The sequence below is a fragment of the Zonotrichia leucophrys genome, chromosome 26, assembly GCF_028769735.1.
Source record: "Zonotrichia leucophrys gambelii isolate GWCS_2022_RI chromosome 26, RI_Zleu_2.0, whole genome shotgun sequence".
Taxonomy (NCBI): domain Eukaryota; kingdom Metazoa; phylum Chordata; class Aves; order Passeriformes; family Passerellidae; genus Zonotrichia; species Zonotrichia leucophrys.
Window position 1 is genome coordinate 83,460 of NC_088195.1, and position 24,694 is coordinate 108,153.

Below are 24,694 nucleotides of genomic sequence, written 5' to 3' on the forward strand. Positions count from 1 at the left end.
GGCTGCTCCAAGCCCTGCCCAACCTGGCCTTGGACACTTCAAGGGATGGGGCAGCCACAGCTGCTCTGGAAAATCTATGCCAAGGCCTCAGCACCCTTACAGGGGTAGGGAAGAATTTCTTCTTAATATCTACTCTAAACCTTCCCTCATCAGCTTAAGGCCTTTCCCCCTTGTCCTGACACTGCATGCCCTTGTGCAAAGTCCTAGTCCAGAATAAGCATGGAGGTCAGCGTGTCTAGGGTGGGGAGAACAAGGCACATGCAGGTCTTGGGAGCCCTTTCCCTGGGTGTAAATATCTGTCAGCAGGAGTCAGGGATGAAGCAGCTGCAGGAGCTCAAGTTAACCTGGGAAAAGGTAGTTGGTGCTAAGATCTGGGAATAGGTAAAAGAGTGAAGAACACAGGACAGAGCACAGGAAAACAAAGGTGATTATCAGAACATGAACCAGCAGAAGAACGCAGGGAGAGAGAGAGGGAGTTATTCAAAGGAATAAAAAGCTCATGCTAGTTTTCAGGAGGAATTGGGCTAGCAGCACCTCCTGCAGCTGGCATGTGGGAGATGCTCCCACAAACTTGTGCTGACAGTTCATTGCTAGAAAGAAAATCATCTTTGCAGAGGATCCAAAGTGCAGGAGGGCAGCATTGGAAAAGCAGGAGAAAAGTAGGGGAGCACAGTGATCTGCAAGGCTCCTGGCACAGAGTTAACACTACCGCAGAAGAACCACCCCTCCTCCATTTTCCAAAAGGGTACAGGTACTTCCTGCAGGAAAACTGAAATGACAATCACTGAATCAGAGAATGGTTGAGATGCAAACACCCTCCAGCGGTCACCTTGTCCAAATCTCAGAGTCCCAGAACCACGTCCAGTTGGCAAAGTTAACTCTATTTTTACTCCCTATGAAAATTAAATACCATAGGACAAAATATAATTATTCAATTTGCAAACTAACAGAGTTACACTGAATGCTCAATGTATACAGCATTTTATTGTTTGGACATATATTACAATGGACAAACATATATTACATATGCTATACAAAATATACATTCTGCTGTGAAAAAAATATAAATAGACAATAGGAAATAGCAAGAGGGAACAGAAGCAGCTTTGCTCTTGCTGCTTCTGATCCCCCTCAGTTCCTGTACCGGTAGTGCTTTGGCATTGATTGAGGCAATTGCTTGTTTTTACTGAAAAAAGAAAGGCCACTCTGTCCCTCTGCAAAGGGGAAACAAGACACACATGACTTTCTCCTCCAAGTCTACCAAAGAAGTTTTTCCACAGTGCAGCAAAGTGTCACCTACTTACAAGCATCAGCTATTTACAACCAGCTTACGGACTTTAAATGCTCATGCAAGGATGTAAATGCCTTAATTCAGGATTCAGCTTTTATAGGCCAATCTCTCACAGAAATCAGAGCAGCTTTAGCTGCACTCTCTGACAGCCAGCATAGTCCTGGTATAGACAGTAGCGATTTTAAAGCCCTGACCCAGGACAAGCAGGTCTCACCTACCTAAAGTGAATTCTCTTGCTCCAGGAAGTTGTACCCCAAGTACTCTCAGGGTCTGGATGATGCCAGCTGCACTGTGACAGATGTGTGAGCTCAGCTCCTACAAAGCGAGAGAGGAATGAAAGAAACAGGAATAAGCATTTGCCAAACGGCGATGAGAGAGCAGCAGCAGGGACGTGGTTTTCCCACTGCTGGGAATCACAAATGCCAGCAGCACCTTGTCCCAGTGGCCTGAGTGACTATGGGCTGAGAGAGCAGCCCAAAATGATAAGGCTTTGCTGCTGCTATAGTTTCATGGCACGACCTTTTTCATCTGGATTTAAACTAACAGTGCTGGGTCCCTGCAGCAGGGAGCACTTTGGATTCAGAATAAGCACCATGCCTTAAATGCTGTCTGGGAAGGAAAAGTCTGGAGGAAATAAAACCAGAAAGAAACAAACTGATCATTTATTTTTTTTAAAAGACTTCACCTGTCAGAATCCCAAAATTTACACACCTGTGTTTCTCTCTATTTTACCCAAAGGTCAAGGACAATTGCATCCCCTCCCCACTAAAGCTGCTGTCTACCCAAAGCAGCCATGCTGGCTTTGAGAGCATGGGAAGAGGCCTTAAAAATATTTACTCATTTGCAAGGTTTTGACTATTATTCCTGTCCAAAGAGCCATAGGAAAAGCATCATTAATCCCAGTGTTTCTCCACTCATTTACTCAAATACTTCAGTCTCTAAATTCTGCTGTGATTCTGCACGACTAGACCTAACAATTGAGTTGCAAACCTTTCAGTCCAGGAATGGATCAATGGGAATTCTCACATACCTACAACTGAACTGGGCCAAAAAGGGGTTTCTTTATAAAAACATCACACAGATGGCTTTATTTGGGTCCAAATCCTATAGCTCCAAAGCAGACAGTAGTGGCCAGGAAGTAAGCACCTCACTCTAAAGGCATGACCACAGAGCACAATGTACCTGCTGAAAACCCATCCCTAAGGAGTCTTAACACCTTCTACAAAAAGGGGCATTTTCCCCCAAAAATAACAACTTTCCAGGAAGCCTTTATAATGTCATTTGTCATCCTCATTTTCTCAGGCACATCTCACTGAAACTATGGAGTATGAGCTTCCTCTGTGTCAGCAAGATCTTTCAGTAGTGAGGGGTTCCCTGCATTGTATCATTTCTCACCTGTCAAATATTTAAATATTTTGACCACACCAAGATTTAAGGGAACTATTAGTTCAACAATGTAGCCTGATATTTTACAACAGAAAAGGATCAGTGTTTTAAATTCCATATGCCTTTGGCTATGCAGAAGAAATAAGTATTCATCAAGTGCTCTCTCAATTTACCTCATGCTTTTCATCACCACATTCTTTTTAAGTTCACTTAACTGTCAGCTAGGAAAAAAGTTCACTGAACTGTCAGCTGGAGACCCTCTCAGCAGATACAATACAAAGGGTTTTTTTTATAGATAAAAGCTTAGATACACCTTGAAATTCTGCTACTATCATGAAATGAATCAGCTTGCAGCCAGGCACACAGTTGTAGGCAACAAAGAAATTCATCAATATCACAGTTCTACCACATATCTATAAGTAAATGCACTTTTCAAAATAAAGACAGCTCTATTCCCTCACAAACAAGCTTTCAGTGTCCCCAAGCTCCCCATATGGCTTGATATGTAGCTGTCAAGACTAACAGTATGATACATACTTTGGCATAATAAAAAATAATTTACATTACAGTCAACACATTTATATGCTTAGCGTATACAAAATATTTATAAATGCGAGTTTATTTACAACTAGAGTCCATTATTCATAGAAGAAAAGAAGTCCCAAATTCAGACTGGCAACAGACACCTGCCAACAGTCTAAGGAAGGAAAAGCTGGCCAAGAGTTTCACACTTACAGTTCCGGGGGAATTCCATGAGGAGGCCCCGATGGTTTGTTTCCAAGCAGACAAAACACTGAAATAGCTACACACGTTCTTCAGAGCTTTCCAAAACATGCACCACCACAAAGACTGCTTCCAGCATCACACAATCCATGTTTTAATGTTGTTTTTGTAGATAGAACTAATTTTCCATTGTTCTCTGGTGCACATTCCCATTTCCAATGGAAAAATTGTAGAAAAAGGGCCATGTGCCATCTCCGTCAAGAGAGTCTGACTCTTTAGTACTTGCAGACACATACACAAGCATCTTTGGCCTTGGGGTTAGTACTGAGGTAGTAAATACAGTCAGTCAAAATGTGAATTTGCTTTCAAGGTTTTGCAAGTGTTTTATGTGGTTTCACTGTGGACATGAATGTTCCGTGTCCTGTTAAAATCAAAACTCTCCTCCCGCAGCCTGTGGCAGGGCCTGGGTGATGCCTGGTCCCGGCCACTGTTGGCAATACTGTCGCTCCGGAGCGCCTGTGGGGCCTCATGGGCCAACGGATGGTGCAGGAACTGCGGGTGAGAGCAAGCCAGGTCTTTGCTGCCTCCCCAGAGAGGAACCTGGAAAGGCTCTGAGGGAGAAAAATTAGAAGATGAATAGAAGCAAGTTCATAGAATCAAGGAATATCCTAAGTTGGAAGGGATCCGCAAGGATCATGGAGTCCAACTCCTGGCCCTGAACAGACACCCCAACAAATTCCACCCTGTGCCTGAAGAGCGTTGTCCAAACATTCTTTGGGCTCTGGGCAGCTTTGGGGCCATGACCATTCCCTGGGGAGCCTGGGCAGTGCCCAACCACCCACTGGAGGAAGGACCTTTTCCTGATACCCAATCCAAACCCTTCCTGACAGCTCCAGCTGTTCCTCAGGTGCTGTCACTGCTCATAAAGAGCAGAGATCAATCACACTGAGATTTTAAAAAGATTTGAGCTCTGTGACTCGGCAATTACAATCCTTCTGAGATTATTTCCTCTGGTTTTGAAAGTATATTTTACTAGATTCTCTCCTTTTCCAGCAATCTCTGACAGTAACCAGGAACACACAGAGCTTCAGTGCGAATTTTTAAAAAGGTGATCTAGAAGACAGTCAACAGAAAAATAACCAATTTAGGGAGTTCTCTGAACTTCAGGCCAGCTCAAACAGAAAGGCTATTTAAATTTCTTATGTGAAGCTCCAGCTCTTGGTTAATACATGTCCTTGAAGTATAAGCAAAGGCTCACATTCACAAACTTAAACGTGCAAATTAAATTCTATCTTTTTAACATCACCCTCTTCAATCTCAGGTACTGGATGCAAGCTGTTGCTCGCTGATGAAACATGGGCATTTGGAGAACAAGTGGTTTAACATGTGAGTTATTCCACAAACTACTGGCCTTTGAAGCTGTTTGTCAATAGTGAAGGGCAGCATAACGAAAGCCAAAGTTATTAGGGAATACAAAGCAACAAAAGAAAAAGTGGACACTCACCAATAATCTGCTGGGAAGAGATTTTCTTATCACTTTTTTTGTCATGGTTGACAAGGAAGACAGGCACATCTCTGTCTGCTAAGAGATTGGTTTCATTCTGGGTGTGTGCTGTGTATGTTTCCTTGGGCATCTGCACCATGAGATTCGGAAGGGTTTGATCCAGGGGGTCCTCCTCGGCGATGAAGGCATAGGGACAGTACTCTCGCGTCCGGGAGTAGATGTTGGCATTGTCATAACAATCTGAGCAGATCACTAATGGTGCTGCACCACCTGATGAGCACAATGGAAAAATAAAATACTCTCAAAAGGATGAGGATGCCAGATTTCCACAGGCTTTATGTCCTGGTATGAGCATTTATTATAGCAGCACAGATTGAAGGGTCTTTTTACAGTTAAGGGAGTAACAGAGTACTTGGCTTGAGAGGTCACATGAGAAATCACTCAGGTTCCCCCATCCAAATTCTCCACAGCAGTCCCCTTATAAAGCTGACCAGGGGAACCATAGACATGTTCCCCTATTTCATGGGCAAAAAAGTTCAATGCAGGTGCAGCCAGCTTGGGCACCAGGGTGAAACACCCTAGGGATTAAACGGGGATACCTGCCCACATCCAGCTTGGACCTGACTTGCCCCTGCATGCCCACACACATCAAAGCTGATGATACACCGGTCACTTAGATGAGCTGCTTCTCAACTCCTTCCTCATACAGACTCTAGTGCAGTGGGACTGGGCTGGAGGGACCATGGATGGGTGTGAAAAATTTACACTGAGGATCAATTTTCAAGCCAGCCTATATAACGAGTGATGAGTCCTCAGCATTTTGATGACAAAGAAGGCATCTCTGTAAGCTCAATGACATGAACATCCAGAAAATTGTCCAAACAAGGTAGGGAAATAGTGCAGACCCTTTAGTTATAACTGTAACTAGACAGCCAACCTTAAAACAAACCAACCAGCCAACCTTATACCAAGGATAGGAGTCACAGCTAGTCATCTTCCAAGCAAAATCTATTTTCCACCTCTTCTGCCTGGGCTCTTGAGATGCCAAAGGAAAGAAACAGGATAAAGATCTATCTTGACACTTAAGCTGTGAGGATGAGACTGTGCACTGGCATCCTGATGAGGCACTGGCAACACACCTGAAGCCTCTGCTTACCATCTGTCCCTTTGTGCATGTAGCTGCCAGCTGGAGGCATCAGCTGCTGATGGCTCCCTGCCTCCAAGCTACTGTAGCCTTCCTGAGGCTCAGACAGTGTTCCTTGGGAGGACAGGTAGCTAGGAATGTCAGCAGGTAGGTTCATCTCCTCTGCAAGGCAGAATTAACATTGGCAACATTAAACAGTGTAAAGATTTCAAGGTATTACCACCACTATTCCCCACATTAACAAGAATATCCAGAATTTCAACTTGCATGTAGGTATCATTTTTCTACCTCAATAATTACACAGCCAGTTCAAAGCTGACAGGGCCAGAAAGATACTTTACACCTATTATTCCAGGCCCTGAAAACATTTCTAAATTTCTTCAAATATCTACTTCCAAACATTACTGTTTTCCCTCAATGTAGGGCAACCTAGTGTATAAGGAATAGAATTAGCACACTTCTGGTATTTAAAAGAACTTCTAAAATTGAGGAATTTGAGCAAAACCCTGAAGGGATTTTAGAAGGAAATCTTCAGTTCTTTAATCTCATCCATTTGTAAATAACCCAGAAATAATCAAGTGTTTTGGACTAAAAACAGGACCAGAGACTATTGATTTGACACTTAACCTGTGTTAGTGATGCTGTAGTCCTCATTCTTTCTCCTCATGTGGTAGATGACGATAACCCACACCAAGGATGTTCCCACCACACAACACACAACAACGATAATCACAATCCCTACTGTTGTCCAGCCATCCTCTTCATGGGCAATGGCACCCTGGGAAGAATCACAGTTGGGGGAAGCCAGGACATTTAGGTAAATATGGCCACGCTCAGTGCCTAGTGTGTTGGACATGATGCATGTGTACTTCCCAGCATCCTCCAGTCCTGCATCCACAATGATGAGGAGCTGATTTGCTGCAGCGAAGAAATGCCGCTCGGTGACTGTCAAGGGACCATCGTCCTTGGTCCAGTTGAGGCGAGGAGCAGGACTGCCACCAGCTATGCACTGCAGGACGGCAGTTTCACCTCGGGTCACTGTCCTGTCCTCCAGGGGCCTCATGAAGGAAGGAGTTTCTGGGACAAAAAGTGAAATTGTAAGATAACTTTAAAGAATCATGGAAAACTATTATGGTTTGGGTTGGAAGGAAACTCAAAAATCATCCTGTCCCATCCCCTGCCATAGACAGGGACACCTTCCACTAGACCAAGTTGCTCCAAGCCCCACCCAAGCATCTTGAGCACTTCCTGGGATGGGGCAGCTGCAGTTGCTTTGGGAAACCTGTGCCACTCCAATTCTAAATTTGGCCATAATGTTAAGAGTCTGGAAGGAACTGACCTTCCATTATTACTCAGCATAGTTCACAGGATGGGTCAGCTTGGAAGGGACCATAGTGGGTCATCTGGTTCTACCTCCCTGCTCAAGCAGGGTTCTCCCAGAGTACACGGGACAGGATTGCATCCAGGAACATCTCCAGCGAGGGAGACTCCACTCTGGGCAGCCTGTTCCTGCACAGTAAAGAAGTTCTTCCTCACATTCATGCAGAACTTGCTGTGCATCAGTTTCTGCCCATGGCCTCTTGTCCCATTGCTGAGCAGCACCAAGCAGAGCCAGGTCCATCCTCTGACCCCTCCCTGCAGACACGGACACACATTGATGAGGGCTCCTCTCAGCCATCTTTTCTCAAGGTTGAACAAGCCCAGTTCCATAAGCCTTTCACAGAAACATGAAATCATTTAGGTTTGAAAAGGCCTCTAAGATTATCAAGTCCAACCATTCACCATTTCCTTCTAAGAGTGATGCTCCAGTCCCTTCATCATCTCTGCAGCCTCTGCTGGACTTGCTCCAGGGACTCTGAATCCCTCTTGTCCTGAGGAGCTCAGAACTGGACACAGCACTCCAGTTGTGCCTCACTAGGGCTGAGCAGAGGGGCAGGATCACCTCGCTGACCTACTGGCAATGCTCTTTCTCATGCATCCCAAGATCCCATTGGTCTTCTTTGTGGCAAGTTTGTTACCTGTGACAAAATTTGCTATAAGGCAACACAAATTACTTGCCTGATCTACACTGCTGGACTAAGATATGCCCCTCAGCTCCCTGCAAAGATCACACTAACTCCAACTCCACCAGGCAGCTCTGCAACTCAGGTTCTAAAGCTTCACTGTGTAAACATCACACCAAGTGCTGCTCCATGTATTTTAACTTCATTCTCCACCATTTCAACTTGCTACTTATAGCTGAGCTACACTTCCACCGCAGATGTGCAGGGATCCATCTGCCAGTACAGGCCAGTCACACCTACCCAGCACAGTCAGGGTAGCATTGGCTGACAGTCCCCCTGCGACGTTCTGGGCCATGCAGCTGTAGATCCCCATGTCTTCCATCTTCACATTTGCAATGAAGAACACGTCATCCTCAGGCATGACATGCATCCTCCTCTCTCTTGCAGCAGGGAAGTCTGTGCCACCATCTTTCTGCCAGGAGATCTGTGGGGGCGGGTGGCCCTCAGCAGCACACTCCAGGCGGGCCATGGCCCCGGTGCGGATAGTGAGATCCATGGGAGTTTTCAGGAAAGAAGGGAGCTCTGGAACAAAGGGGACATCAATTCAGCATTTTCATTGTCACGTAAAATGCAGCAAAAGCTCCAAAGTAGAGAGGAAATTTGAAAACATATCTGAAACACTCCATAAGAGAGAGCAACAGATTCTTCTGAAGAACTGCACAAATTTTGAGTGGTTATTTTTAAGAGTCTTTCTCCCAAAATTTAAATGCAGTACCTACAGTGTTCATAGAACCACAGAATGCTTTGATTTGGAAGAGATCCTTCAGACAATATATGCCCAAGGGCAAGGACACCTTCCACTCTCCCAGCCTGCTCCAAGACCTGTCCAGCCTGGCGTTGAACACTTATAGGGATGGGGCACCCACAGCTGCTCTGGGCAGCCTGTGCCAACCTCACAGGGAGAAATTTCTTCCTAATATCCAATGCAAACATACTCTATTTCAGTTTAAAGCCATTAAGTTCCTCTAAGACGATGAAGGGAAGAAGATGATTTCTCATGGAAAGAATCAAGGGAAAAATCTTTATCACATTTTTCTTCTCTGCTAACAGGGAAGGCAAGCTTCCATCTCATCGCCTCTGCTCTGAGGTACTGTGGGGACCAGTGGTCTGCTGACTGATATGAACATTGTTTATTTTGAGGGAAGGGAGGTAAGAAGACAATCATGATGGCTAAAAATAAAAAAAAAAAACTTCACTTTTGACTTTTCAGAGTTTTTACCACTTATTTTCTGATGAGTCTTTCCCCAGTTTTACAAACATGTGGGAAAGGTGCTGAGTTCTGAGACAACAGTAGAGGGAGCTTTTAGTTTAAAGAATTCCACCTCCAATTAACAAAATGAACAACTAATTGTGTCCTAATAACATATGGGAGATAAATGCCACTGTCAAAAAAGTGAAGAGGCTTTTCATCCACAAAAAAAAAAAAAATCACTTCTTTCCAGCTTTATAAAATTATGTGCGATACATCTAAATCCCATTGATATTTGCAAGAGTATTTTGGGCCAGCTTTAGTGAAAAATAGACTTGTAGCTACTTAAATGGAGTTTTGGGTTCAGAGTGTTTCTCCTTTTTTACCATTATCACTTACCATTGACAGTCAGCTTGGCTTTATTGGAATAATTGGAGCCAAAGTGATTGGTGACAATGCACTGGTATTTCCCTTCATCAGTGAAATTCACATTGAAGAGGTGCAGGACAGTGGTGTATTCCAGCACCTCCCCACTTTGCTGCTGGTACCTGGCAAAGTTCTCAACATCAGCTTCATAGAGGACCTCGCTGTCTTTGCGCCAGGCCGTGGCCATGGGCGAGTCACTGCTGCTCACAGCAGTGCACATCAGGGTCACATTTGCGCCTCGCAGGGCCACCGTGGTCTCTGGGTGCACTCTGATCTGCGGTTTAGGGAAATTATCTGAAAAGAAAAGCACGAAGATCAGCTACTTTCCTCTTAAACTTGAATTAATATTGCAAAAAAACTCACTCAAAAGAATGCAAACAAAACCAAAACTTTGGGAACAGATGTCCTGCTTGAGGGGCACAAATTCAGCTATTTTGACCTGGGAATCAAGCTGTGAAGGAGGCAGAAGAATCAGCATTGAAAACAATCAGTGTAGAAATGTGGTGCTGAGCAGCCCTGCCTTTTGTCCAACTTCTGAAACTTGCTATGTTTAGATCACACTCAAAAATCCTGCTCAGCTGAAGAGCCAGACCATTTTATGAAGGACTGAGACTTACTTTCAGATAGTTTAAGTACCCTGAAGAGCCTTGAAGTTCTACAAGCACAAAGCATAACAAGCTGGAACTCCACTAACTCATCCCACTTGATGAAAATTATTTCCATATCCATAAATTCAGCCAAGACACTCCCACAGGCACATGCAGAGCTCTGTCAGATGCCACTGTGGTGGTACTGGAGTAGAGAAGTGGGTGCATGACCTACATGATTACTACTGTAGCCTTTGCCACCAAAGCAATGAAAGAATTGCACATACACAAATAACTGTTATAAATTTGCTCACCAGGAAAAGGAAACATCAGGCCTGCCACAGGCTTCACGCAGACTCTGGGCAAAGAGTTTCAGACCACCATAAACATCACAGTTATGGAACACCAGAAAATGTGCCAGAGCCTGAGCTACTCTAATTTTTGCCCAGAGCTCTGGCTGTCCCATTCCTGGAAGAGCGCATGCCAGGTTGAGCAGGGCTTGGTGCAACCTGTTCTCATGGAAGGTGTCCCTGTCTATGGCAGGGGTTGGAACTGGAAGATTTTAAGGTCCCTTCCAACTCAAACTATTTTATGATTCTGCAATATTCTGCTGGTACGGGCAAGAAGCAGGAAGAAAGTGTCAAACAGACCTTACAAAGCTAAAGGCAGTCATAAGCAGGGAGAATGAAAGCATAATCCTTTCTTAACAGTAAGCTAAATAAAAAACAATGCCCAACAGCACTACTCCTTTGGGTTGACTTCAGTGCTCAAACACCACAAAACAGAGGAAAGAGATACAGAATTAAACCCCAAACTTACAGCAGACTCAGGGATGTACATGGGCACCATGGCCAGGACCAAGTACCTCCCCAGAACTACAGCCTGATTTCAGCTACGTGACTTGTGTTACTGTGCTTTTGTATCAAAAGTCACTAAAAATACAAACCACAAACAAAGTCATCAGGATCCACACTGAGAAGGCTTTGTCCTACCAACCACTCAGGGTGAGCACAGCTGACACTGACAGCCTGCAGCAAATGGTTCTCACTGAGCCACTGGGGCAGCCATTTCAACTGGCAATCACAAAGCAAACTGCTTGTGTTCAACACTCTGCAGAAACAGGGCAAAACAAAAGGGTGAGTGAAGTTTATTTTACATGCATACATGTGATTTCACACAGCAAAGCAACTTAAAGCATACACATACAGACATATCATATTTACAGTATTATTTTATACTTGCAGGTATTTATTATAAAATCTTGGGTATTTATGCTAGAATCAGTCTCTCTATATCATCATTAAAACCTAACATTTCATTTTAATCCTGGAGAATATAAACTCAGAGTTTCAACTTCTAAAAAAACAATCCCAAAACCACTAAGCCTGTCTTTACAATTATCTCATTCCTCTTTAAAGCAATTTAAAGAACACAACATTGCAGCTCAGCTTCATGTTTCAAACTAAACACAACTGCCATTATGAAATGAGCAAAAGCCTCAATTCTCATTTTAATGCCAGCTGATAAATATTTAAGGCCAAAAGTGATTAGTTTCATACAGATATCAACTGCAGCTCATTTTCTCTGCTCCACAGAAAACCTACCAACAGAAAGCAATTGATGGGTGTCTTCTTTCCTACCATCTGCTTTCAAAGTTTCCCAAGTATTATTACTCATTCGCTGGAGAGCCAGACGCCACCTCTGAACTGACTTCAAGACATGGGGGCTGAATTTTATTTGCCATACTCCAAATATGAGTTTGACTGACTTGCGACAGTCTAGCATTTAATAAGAAGTGATCTATCCTAAGATGCAGCCAGTCATGGGAGAAAAGAGGCACCAAACAAGCCAGGATTCTATCCTGCTCTTTGCCTGCACATATCAATGACTCATCATTTTTAAAATACATCAGAGGAGGCAACTTTAATACCTGAAATAGTCTCCTCACAGCAGCAGATCTTGCAGACTAAGTCCATCTGGCCAAGGTTAACTAATGGAGTAGTAAACAGTTTTAGACCAGATTACAACAGTCAGAGACTTTATCTCACAGAAAGGACTGCATTACAGTAGTATTAGTCTTGGGTGTGAAGGTCATTTCACATTATACTACTTCAGATGTCTGAAGACCACAAGAGACCCTATCAGCTTAAACATCTGCTGAGTACATAGAAAATCTTGTTTAGCTGTGAATTTTAAAGCCTTTCCCTATCCCCCAAAAATAGGAAGAAAAACACAGGGTTTGCTAATCCCCCTGAGAGATTCCTGATGAATTATTTGTTTTGTTCACTGTCTACATGCAGTACTGAGCCTGCTGCAAAATCAGGACAGGAAAAGCTTAATGGTTCAGTACTGCAAGAAAAAGTTAACTCCTCCTAATTGCAAATAAGGAAATGCAGTTGAAGATTTCATCAAACCTTAAATCTAAATATTCTGCTACCAACTTTGAATTGGTATTTTACCAGCATTGCAGCAAATATTTCACAATGAAAGCAGGCACACTTCAGACAACTTCAAACAACCCTACAATGGCTGAAGAATTCTTTCCAATGCAGGGCTTGTAAACAATCTCTAAATAATTGCTGTGAACTTACAACTCCTTCAGCTGAGCCTGGGCAAAGGCATTTTCTTGGATGGACATTATTGCATTGTTGCTTAAATCTCTGTAAGTTAAGCAAAGAGTACAATGAGGAGTCAGTGTGATTTCATATGCTGCCTTCAGTTAAATACTTGAAAATCTCACAAAGAACACATGACTAAAGTTGACAAATAATTAGGAGTTCTACAAATTAAAATACTTACAGATGTTTAAGTCCTTCGAGACCAGAGAATGCTTTTTTGGTAATTGACTTAATTTGGTTTCCCTGCAAGATTCTGAAAATAAAGGCCCAGAAACCAGTCTGAATGTTAATATGAGTTCAGAAACAAGACCCAAAAGAAATACCCTATGATGCTTAACTACATTTTTTTTAATTGTAGCTGAGATAAAGGACTAAATACTATTCTTTTTAGTTTAAAGGCTCCACTATTTTTCCTGAGAACAGGGCTTCTTTTCTATTTTCAACTTAGAGATTTGGATCAGAAATGTGTCAGAAAATACTTTAAGTCAGGAGGATGAAAGAGCAATAAGTAGAACTTGGGAATGGAGCAATAACTTCCTAATACCAACCTGCTACCACCACACAACTTCCTGACCGCACCCTCACACCAGGTTATTTGTTATAAACAAAGTTTGTAACTACACAGGATGGAGCTTCCCAGAAAACACCGTGGCACTGGATGAAAAGTGCACAGTCTAAGTATCAAGCAGTTTGTTAATGCAATAGTGTTTCAAATTTGCTCAAAAATACTTTGTATTTTGGGGGTTGTTTTTTTGATAAGTAGTAACTTCTACCCAAACCAAAGAAACACAAAAAATGACAATCATCACACAGAGGGAGTGAGGTATTCAATAATAAATGCAATCAAATACCTATGCTTCATCTCATCAAATTGGTGCTGTAAGGAAATGCAGTGCTACATAGATCTAATGCCCCTGTACAAGGAACCCAGGACTACATTGAGTGGTTGTTACACACAAGTGGAAACACTGTGAGAAAGGCTTTCTACCTCATGTCATTGACTGACAATTACTTAATATTTTGCACTCTCCCTCTCTGCATGCCTGGGAAATGCTGTTGCTCCCCTAATTTGTAATACATACAGTTTATCCAGCCTGCTGAGTCCCACAAAAGCTTCGCTCGCATCTTCTATGGCCCAGGAGATCTCATTGTTTCGCAAGTCCCTGCAGGAGAAGATATTTCTCAGAAAGAAGACTTGGAACATCATTCTAACCAGGGCTAGTGGTGAGCTAGGGAAGACAGGCCAGGTATGGGGCTCTGGCACACCTGCAAGGTCTCAAATCTTTTACAAAACTAAACTTGTCAGGAAATGAATTTCTCACTTCAGAGGGGCAAAAGGGAAAACTTCATGATAAGTGCTGCAGTAAGCACCACAAACAAATTCCACAGCAGAACTTCTTGATGTGGCATTTAAGCAAAGCCCGAGTCGGACCAGTACTTTTCACATGATGGACTATATGCCAGGAGCTGGGAGAGGTTCTTGAAGCAAGTTGGTTCATGTAAGGGAATTAACCAATACACCAGCAGCATTAACCTTCCCAAGTAACAGGCTTATACCAGCATTAGCACATTAAGGAATTACACCCAGGCTACAGTGTAGGCCTCCCAGGCACACCTTGGTGGCTTTTTCAAGATGAAGTTGATATTCTGCTCATAAATCTTGTTATCAGCTAAGGGTATTTCTGATTGACCTCAGCATAGCACCTCAGCTCCTCATGGAGAAGAAAGGTCTGAACAGCAAAAGCAATAGAGCAATACAGTTTGGAGAGGATTAAATGCTCTTCAGAAAGAAGATTGAATAAATTCACTTGCATTTTTAGCCTGAATGGCATGGACTGAGCCAAAAGCAGCTGTTTTGATACCACCATGCATAGAGAGGAGTGTGTTTAAAGGAAATCACGCTAATAAAAAATAGTCTGCCCTGTGTTTTACCTGATATTCTGCAAACAGCTAGATGAAGCTTCTAAGCAAGTCAACAGACACAAATCTAGCTACATACACAGGCAACTGTATATACCACTGATATAAGCACCTCTTTCCCTGTGCTAATGAGGGGAAAATGAAGTATCTACTTTCCCATTATGTGAGACTGTAAACTGTGTAGAACACCATTGTGGAAGAGACTGGGATCAACCTCCAGGATATCATCAGTGGTAACAACAATTTTCTTAACTTTTCTTTCTCTGAAATATAGAAGTCCCACTAAAACCACACAGAGAAATACATACACCAGCTGTAGCACCAAACAACCAGCACACAACAAACAACGGAACTAAAACCACACAGTATCTCTCATTTTTTGAAGTATTTTTACACTCCACTACTCAGACCACTCAGCAAAATGATTGAGCAGCCCAAAAGAAAACCCCTCATTGTGTGAGAGAGGAGTTGGCTCCTCATGCCTGGCTGGGCACTAATGCTTGCAGCCTTGTTAATCACCCCTGCTCTCCATCACGCACATTCCAGTCCCAAAGCAAAGGGCCAGGCCCTCACTGAGAGCAAAGGGCCACACCCCTGAGAGCCCAGGACAACTTACTAATTAATCTGCTCTTGTTCTTTTTCATGCTACTCTAAATCTAAGAAATTAGGTTTAATTATTTCATTAAAAGGTTGTATTAAGGTTATCAGAGTACGACTGCTTACATGAATCTCTCTGGTGAATTTGCTTATTTAAGCATTTATTTAATGAAGTGACAGAGGGGTTATAAATTTTCACTCCTTTCTCAAGTAATGTTGCTTAAGATAATTACAACTGTTCAGATCTACTTGGGACAGGACTGAATCTCTTCAGAAATATCCAAGATCTGCCAGAAAAAGTCCTGGCAAGTGCAAAGCTGTGCCTTAAACAGCAAGAAGCAACTTTACACCCCCTGCTTCGTTTGTGAGGTCAGAAACAAGATGGGCTAAACCACACCTTCTACAACACAGAAAGGTTCAGTCCTTGGTTTCTGAGGTTCCAAACCTAAGGAAACCCTCTAGAATAAAGAGCTCCAGGCTATTTGCTCCACAACTGGAAACACAAGGCACCCACACCTCTCAGAAGCCACAGGACACACATCTGAGCACCCAAGGTCACCAAGTCATTGTTTCTTACTACCTCTGCAATTGAGCAGTTGGCTTGTTTTAGCTGGGCTGGAATTCTGTCATGTTGGCAAGCCAAAAGATTATCAGCCCTTTCACACCTGCAGGCAGGACAGCACCAACAACGATCTCAGGCTCCTACAGTGCAATATCCATTGTCTCTACTTCCAAAAGCTCCACCTAAACTAAAATTGCATTAAACTGAAACTTCTGTTTGAAGTTTTCTGTACTTACAAGGTTTGAAGATTTGTCAGACCTCTAAAGACACCATCAGCAATGTGACTAATGCGATTGTCACCCAGGTTTAGCTTCTCCAATAAACCAAGTCCCACAAAGGCAGATTCCTTGAGGCGAGTGAGCTGATTGTATGACAAGTCTCTGAAAACATTCAATACACACTTTAAAGGCATGCAGGGGGATTAATTATTAAGATACAATCTGACTTGATTAACTATTGTCTTCTAATTTCTCCAACAGAATACTTATAATTAAAATACATCACCACCATGGGCCTAGCAAGGAAATTGAGTACTTCCTTCAGTAATTAATTCCTGCCAATCAATAACTGCAACATTTAAAAAATCCCCAATGAATAGTAGCCCAGGACTTACAGCTCAGCAAGTCTTTGGCAGAATTCCCATGCATCTGGGCTGATCCTGGTGATGGCATTCTGGCTAACATAGAGTTGTTGCAATGTCCGCAGCCCATACAGCCAGCCCTTGTTTACTTCTGTTAAGTTATTATGTTCCAGTTCTCTAATGAATTAGATGGAAAAAACATTTGCCAAAGAGATAACCAATGAAACATCTACTTACAAAATTTCACCTTATGGATGTCAAAATTATTTATTAACTTTAAGCCTCAGACAACACAAAATGCATGATTCTTTCAATCCTGTTGAATTTTTAAAAAGTAACTAAAGTATATGAAGAACTGAGTAATTAAACACCAGGGATGGGTGGCAGAAACAAAACTATAATCTCTATTCTCAAAAATAACTTCCTAAAAAAGAAGTCTTCTGCTAACATCATATATCCTTGTGTTCACACTGTCAAAGTCACAGTGGAAAGAACAACCCCATGTTATGGAGACTGCAAATAAAAACCAGCAAAAAGCAACTACAGAGGCAAAGATTCTTGATCAGCATGTAGGAAGAAGCTGGAAAGAGGACCAAAATAAAGGAATCACAAGACTAGTTTGTGTTGGAAGGGACCTCAAAGATCTTCTAATTCCAGGTCCCTGCCATGGGCAGGGACACCTTCCACTAGACCAGGTTGCTCTATTCAACCTATTCAGCCCTATTCTGCCTGGCCTCAAACACTTCCAGGAATGGGGAAATGTATCTTACCACTTCTGAAGTAACCAGACATGACAAAAATAATGGGAGAACTATTTTCCTATGATTTTGTCAATATCTCAGCACAGCCTTGATATAAGGGGAATCATACAGGACACAACCCCCAAGAGCCATTTTCTTTATGCTATAAAACTCCACAACCAGGCATACTCACAATTCCTCTATATTACCCAGGCCAAAGAATGCTCCATCCATTAATCTGCTAATCCCATTGCGCTGCATTTTCAAGGATTTTAAGGACTCCAATCCTTGGAATGTAAGACTTTCCACTATTTTAATCCGGTTCCTTTTCAGTTCCCTTTCATAAAGATGACAGTCAAATATTAAGACACCTTGCAACAAGCATCACTGTGTGAAAGTCAAGAACATGCTGAGATTAACAGCTCAGCTGTAAATGTTGTTTGGATGTTTTCAAGACTGTTACTTACAGAAACTGCACATGAGGCAATCTGAAGATCTTTGGTGGAATCATACTAATCCTATTTCTGTTCAGTTTTATCACCATTAGTGAGCTAGATAAGTTATCAAGGCAACCTGCTTCTAGAGTAGTTATTCTGTTGTTACTCAGGTTCCTAAGGAATAAAGGAAGAAGGAAGGAGGCCTTTCAGAACACAGAAAATCTGATGAACACAATGGCACAAGCACCTCAGAGCAACCACTGATTAAGATAACCCAAGACCCTTGCTAAGTCACATGAGAAATCTAAATCACCAAGCTAAAGCCTTTTTCCCAAAGAAATAGGTGTGAGGAGCTGATTTTTACAGCACGTCCATGTTTCAGTTAGAAGTGGTTAACACAATGTCCACAGTGATCTACTCAAACAGGGCAAAAATTATTCCCTGTCCCTGATGGCTTATGTACCTGCATTCTGACAACAGCAATTGCTGTTTTCTGTGTTACTTGGGAAAATACAATACAGTTTGGTATGAAAACTACTTTATTTCAAGGACATCTGTAGCTCCATTAAGCACTGCTATCAGTTCAAAGCTGTATAAGGATGTTGACTTTAAGACACTAATTTAAGAGTAAATGAGGTCTCCAACACTATCATCCTAGAGCCAGGAATCCCAGAGACAAAAGATCACTCATACTTACAGGTACTTCAGTTGCATTCGTGGAAAGGAAGAGGCTTTGATTTCTGAGATAAGATTAGAACTAAGATCTAGATTTTCCAATGAAAGGTAGACCTGGAGTTGCTCAGCATTTATTTCTGGAATGGTATTGTGCACCCTGAAAAAGATCAGCAATAAATATGATTATCACAATATCTCATCCTTCTGGATGCACAGCTGAAACAGCAAGAGGGTTCTGTATATCAAATGTACTAGTGAGCTTCATGAATGGGACATGCACAACATGCTTACAAAAGTGTTAATTCCTAAAGAAATACTGCAAATCCAAGAGCTATTTGCCACCATGACATATGAACAGATTCAAATTCTGAGGCCGATAGATGAGCTGGTCCTGTGGGAAGCTCCTGGACTGAATCCCACCCGTTTAAAGCTGCCTGCCTTGGTTGACTGAATTTTATTGGTAATTTAGGGTGACTTGATTGTCCAACTGATTTGTATTTCTTTAAAGAGTGCTTACATATTCCCTGATGCTCTTCATGTGAGCAGTATTTCAAGAAAAAAGATGTTTTCCTACAATTTGATAGCAGAACTCTAACATGGTTCTCCCATTTGTTAAACAACAAAAAGGCAGATGAGCTATTACTTACAATGAAAGAAGAGTTATATTGGAAGTTGTTTCTCCAAAATATGGAATTTCACTTAGCTCATTGTAATTCATTTTCCTTAAATAGAGGGCAAAAAAAATTACACCAAAGACACTTCAAAGAGGAGAAAAATCCTTCTGTATACAGAAATAATTCATATCAATGCATTTAAAAATTTTACTGTATTAACAATACTTAGTAGTTGACAAAAAAGATTCCTCAAGAGCTTAAATACTAACAATTTGAACAGTGAAACATGCTAGCTTTTCTCATTTTCATGGATACTATTACTTCTCTTTCATTTAAAATCAGCTATAGCCAAAACAAATACTCCTTATTGCTCTTTAAAAACACTGGTCTTCTGCTCTTTCATGAGAAAGATTTCTGCTCACAACACAATAGTTTTATACATAAAATGTGCTGCCAATATGGAGCATCAATTTTTAATTACCTTGCACTGAATACTTCTGCAAGACAGACCAGGTATCTTGACATGCAATAAAACATTCTAATTAGAAAGGATATCTTTAGACCTTATCCTCATAAAAAACAACTTACACTTCTTGGAGAGTAGGGACAGACAAATCAATGCTCCAGTTGGATGATAATAAATGATTATGACTTAGATCCCTAGAGAACAGAGAAAAAAAATTATTTAGTTCCTGGAATAATATGAAAAAGCTCAACAAACCCAAAACATGTATACATTATGCAATCTCAAGTTTGAAACTGCATTTATGTATTTTATACAGTTGCTCCTTCACTTAAGAAAAGAGCTTGTTTTAGTGGTCACTCACGATTAAAAGTCTAAACAGTTCTGTTTCTCTATTTGAATAAAAAAACTTTAGTTAAAGCTTCTTGATAGGAACATTGTACTTGACCAGAGAATTTTGGCTTTAATCCAGAACTTTATTAACAACACTTGTCCACTACAAGAAAGAAAAACTTTGCAGGAACATGACAGTAATTTCTTACAAAACACCCATTATTGAACCGCTTCCATTTTCTCAGCTTTCCAAAGATGCTGACTAGCCAAGGCAGGCTTATTTTAAAGGAATAATATACACAGAATTCTCAAACAAGCTGAAGTAAAGAGAACCCTGAGGCTGGGAAGCTTACAAACAGATGCTTTAGCACCAGCTGGTTTTACTCATAAGAATCAAATGCAGGAGCTGGACTCTTTCAATGGGCAAGAGTCATTAAATCCAGCTTTAATGCTCACACTGGGTGTTGGTGCTATTCCCATTGCTGTAACTTTACAAAGTATCTTACTTTTGCCTTGGACTTGGCGCATAAATGCGACAGATGCATCCATTTCTGAGCACAGACTGCCTCTAGTCATGCTGGACCAAAAAAATCAGATTTGTGATGGAAACCCGGTCCCAGCCACACCAGAAAACACAGGCAGATGTCAGTCCAAAAGGCGAAACCAACTCATCTATGTGACATTTTGCTGATACAAGTCCAGCACAGAGGTGAATCTCCGAAAGCTCATGCCAAGAGCCTGAAACATTGTGTATCAGGCAGGCAGCAGCTATGCTGACACAAGAGACAAAAATCACACTTTGCAACCAAAACTCTATCTGTTAAAATGAATATTAAAATGCAAATCAGTATAATTCTAACTATTTCCATTGACAACCATGTTTCGACAAGCCACAGCATCCACACACTCCTCTGTTCATGCAATAGCTTTGGGCCTGTGCTTTACTCCAAATACACCAAGGGCCAAACTTGATCCTGCAAAAATCATTAAGTCCAATTCCTGGTCCAGAACAGGTTAACCTCAAAATTCCACTGCATGCCTAAGAGCATTGTCCAAACACTCCCTGAGCTCTGGCAGATTATTTTTGATCTGTAAGACCACAACCTACTAAAAGACAACATGGACTGAAAATTGACAGACTACAGTATAGTTACAGTTGTTAACTTTCACTCAGGTTCAGTGTAAAGATTCTGCTGAATTATTAAAATCCTGGGTGTCATGGCAAGTCAGGCAGTTCTTGATGTATTCTTTTAATTACACCAAGACACAAGTTATACAGATAGAGCAGCGTGGGTTTGGAAACAATTGCAAAAAAAAGACTCAAGAGAACCTGGAGAGAAGAACTGCAGCCAGTCGCAGAACTATTCTGCAGCTCTGCTTCCTCAGTACATGTGGTAATTAAGCCAGCCCTAAACACTAGGAAAAACACAAAAACAACCAAGCTGCTCCTGAGCAGGCTTCCCACCTCAGGGGGCTGAATGCTCAAGACACTCTCTCCAGCTGCCCACATTCCCCTGAACCCTGCTCAGCCCCAGCCTCTGGGCATCCACAGGAGCCTGGCACAGACAGGTGGAGGGAAATATGATCCCAAATCCCAGCAGAAGAATTTCCTGAATTTTTCAAACATGCAGGCACCCAGCCAGTGCTGGCAGTCTAATCTTGGAACAGAGTGTTTAACCAGAGCAGGAAGTACTAAGCCATGCTGTTTCCAAAGAACCAGTGCACAACAGATGGAGGAAGGAGACAATGGACATGGAAGATAACGCTGCACCCTCAAGGTGTGCAGATACCCCACTAATGAGCAAAACCAGGCCACGGGGTTCTGAGCCAGACCAACCTGTATGTCAGGCACAGTTAGCGGGCACTGACATACATCTTGGAAGCAAGATTAATACACATAGAAAACTGAAACTTTATTTTTTTCTAAAGCTTTCAGGAAGACTATAATAGAATATGTTAGCTGGGTAGGGAACCTACAACAACCCTCTAAGTCCACCTGCCTGACTACTTCAGGACTGACCAAAAATTAAAATTATTCAGGACACTGAATTCCTCCAAATCCCTCCTAAATACTTGGCCACGGGGCCAAGGTGATGAGGATGTGCTAACATCCAGTTATCACCACCAGAAACCTACTGTCGAAATACCGAGTTAGAAATTAAGATTTTAATTCAGAAAGCATGGGAAGTATTTTTCTATTATTACTCAGATTTGGACTACAACGAAGTTTTCATTACAATAAGTCCTCTTTCAAGAAGTAGGGTAGAGTTGATATTTAAAGTGATTCTGACATTATTTATATCTACATTCTGTTACTAATGCTTTTCTTTTTCAAACAGACCAACTGATAACAAAAAACAGAATTAAATACACTGGATGATTTTCTGTGTTTAGAGATAATTCAATCACACAGCTAAGATTCCTGCTATTCTGGAGAACCAGATGCCATTCCCTTGTTCTGGAAAAGCCAAAACCAAAGAACCCATCCTTTAAGCAGCCTTTGTAACTGGGAGGCCCACGCTGTGCAGAATACAGAGCAAACATACAAAATGTGTATTTTAGAGACTCATCTGGTATTGTATATAACATCATCTAAACATTCATTTTGAGCTTAAGTGATACTCATCCCTTAAGTAAATAAAACAGAACACACATACCAAAGTGATTATGGATGATGAAGAATGATCCTAATTCAGCCAAGCTAAGCATACTGTGGCACTGCAGAGGTGTTGATGCAGAATGCAGGCAGCCAGTTGAGCTCACCTAAAACATCTACTGGGAACAGAACTTGCTGAACTAATCAACTGATACCTGAACTACTTCTATTCATCATCTGTCTGGTTACCAGGATATATAAACACACCTGCCACTATGGGACTAGAGGCAGTGACCACCAGCATTGTGCTTCTCTCTGCTCCTACACACAGGGCTGGCATTCCTTACTCCAAAGAAACTAAGAGGCAGACCTACCAAAAAAATTCATAACTCCCTAACTTCACAACACTTTTCATCACCTACCAGGTTAGCCATAAAACATATATAACTTCAGAGGCAAAATGAAGTTAGTTTCCTGAGTACTTCCATTATGAAAATCAAGTTCTGTTCTGCTGGCTTCAATAAAAACAAAAGGTGAAAAATAAAACCAACCTGCACACACACACACACACACACTGGAAGCACCACCTGCAAGTAATTTGAGAATTAAGAAAATGGAGAATTTTTAGTCCTCAATACCAGTTGAAATGGTATCACAGAACTAATAGAGAAAAGCACATCAGGGACTTGATCATGTGAGGAAAATTAGGCTTTTATTAATTTTAAACAGCTGGTATACATTATGGCTCATTTAGATTCAGAATTTCTAGAGTAGTACTAGTGAAGAATAAACATCACCCATGCTTCATTTGCCAAAATCCTGAAAGCCACAACAGAGGATAGACACAGAATGGATAAAGAGCAGCTCTGAGGAGGACTTGGTGATGTTGGTGGATGAGAAGCTCAACAGACACGTGCATCTGCAGCCCAGAACACCTTCCCCCCCACGAGCCCTGGGCTGATGCCCAAGCATGAGCAGCAAAGGAGAGGGCGATTCTGCCCCGCTCAGGTGAGACCCCACCTGCAGAGCTGCCTGCCACCCTGGGGCACCACTGCCGGGTGCTCCACCCGCAGCCCTCCGGGCTCCGTGAGAACATCCCGCGGACAGAACCACAGAATCTATTAGGTTGGAAAACATGTCCAAGATCACTGAGTGAACCTATGTCCAAACAGCACCCTGTCAATCACACCACGGCGCTGAGTGCCACGTCCAGTCGTTCCTTGAACACCGCCACCTCCCTAGGCAGCCCCTTCCAATGCCTAATCATCCTTTCTGTGAAGAAATTCCTCCAGATGTCGAACCCGAACCTCTCCAGGCACAGCTGAAGACTATGTCCTCTTGTCTTAACGCTTGTTACCTAGCAAGAGAGCCCGACCCCCAGCTGGCTGCACCCTCATGACAGGAGTTACAGAGCGAGATAAGGACACCGAGACCAAAGCCCTGCCGGCCCTTCAGCCCGGGCCTCGCACCGCCCCCGCCGCCGGGCCCGCACCCCCGCCAAGCCGAGACCTGCGCACAGCCCACCGCCCGTCCAGCCCCGCAGTCCCCCGCGCTCACTCACAGCCCCGTGGTGCCGGCGGGCAGCGGCGGAATCCTCCGTGGGCCCGGCCCGCTGGGCAGGCGCTGCCGGCTGCAGTCCAGCAGGCCGCGGCGGCACGAGCAAGGCGCGGCGCAGGGCTCAGCGACGGCTGCCCGCGCACACAGCGCTGCCGCCGCTAGCAGAAGCAGCGGCAGCAGCGGCGGCCGGCCCCGCGGCGGCGGCCCGCGGGCGGCCCGCACGGCCGGCCCCGCTCCTCGCATCCCCCGGCCCGGCCGCGCCGCCCCGCCCGGAGCTACCGCAACGCGCAAGCGCCGAAAGGCAGAGCCAGCACAAGCCCCGCCCTTCGCAGCCTCCCGGCTGATTTGCCGGACTGGGCGGGGCCAGGGAAGAGAGGAGCCACCTCAAGCCCCGCCCAGCGCCCCCGACTTATCTCTCGGGGCGTGGCACGCATGCGCGGCGACACGGCCGGCAGCCCGGGTGGCCCCGCCGCCTGCAGGCACAGAGGGGGCGGTGCCACCGCAAGCCCCTCCCACCAAGACTTCCGCTTGGCGGCGTAGGGGTGGGGCCTGGTGCCGCCTGAGGCGGCCTGAGGCGGGGCAGGTGAGTCCTCTCGGTGGCTCCGTTTCGTCCATTTGCACCGCCAGCTTGTCCTTCGGTGGGTGTCGGGGTCTGCACGAAGGGCTCAGATGACCCACTGCTGTTCCTT

The 24,694-nt window shown here is 43.3% G+C and overlaps 1 protein-coding gene across 2 annotated transcripts; it reads right to left on the minus strand.

Moving 5' to 3' along the window:
- Window positions 1–965: 965 nt before the first annotated feature.
- On the minus strand, window positions 966–24,246 carry LRIG2 (leucine rich repeats and immunoglobulin like domains 2). Of its 2 annotated transcripts, XR_010442811.1 has the most exons (19): window positions 24,010–24,069; window positions 19,645–19,716; window positions 19,090–19,164; window positions 18,465–18,599; window positions 17,798–17,941; window positions 17,524–17,667; window positions 16,624–16,767; window positions 16,247–16,390; window positions 14,014–14,094; window positions 13,113–13,184; window positions 12,905–12,973; window positions 11,260–11,423; window positions 9,700–10,020; window positions 8,352–8,633; window positions 6,676–7,125; window positions 6,061–6,210; window positions 4,905–5,174; window positions 3,413–4,011; window positions 966–1,606 (listed from the first exon to the last, which is right to left on the minus strand). XR_010442811.1 is itself a non-coding variant. In XM_064732839.1 (18 exons), exons 3-18 carry the CDS (start codon window positions 19,158–19,160, stop codon window positions 3,785–3,787), a joined length of 2,868 nt encoding a protein of 955 aa, XP_064588909.1. In that variant the 5' UTR covers window positions 19,161–19,164; window positions 19,645–19,716; window positions 24,010–24,246; the 3' UTR covers window positions 966–3,784. The 2 variants fall into 2 exon arrangements, 1 of the variants encoding a protein (XP_064588909.1); XM_064732839.1 differs by having other exon boundaries at window positions 966–4,011; window positions 24,010–24,246.
- Between the last annotated feature and the right edge of the window lie 448 nt (window positions 24,247–24,694).

What these genes read in the sequence shown, in the direction of transcription:
- LRIG2 (XM_064732839.1), bottom strand. Translation starts at nt 19,160, where the DNA reads ATGAATTACAATGAGCTAAGTGAAATTCCATATTTTGGAGAAACAACT. An exon ending in AATATAACTCTTCTTTCATT is followed by an intron (nt 18,600 to 19,089) that starts GTAAGTAATAGC and finishes GATCTTTTTCAG; the next exon opens with GGTGCACAATACCATTCCAG. An exon ending in CTACAGCATCACTAACACAG is followed by an intron (nt 6,211 to 6,675) that starts GTTAAGTGTCAA and finishes TCTGCCTTGCAG; the next exon opens with AGGAGATGAACCTACCTGCT.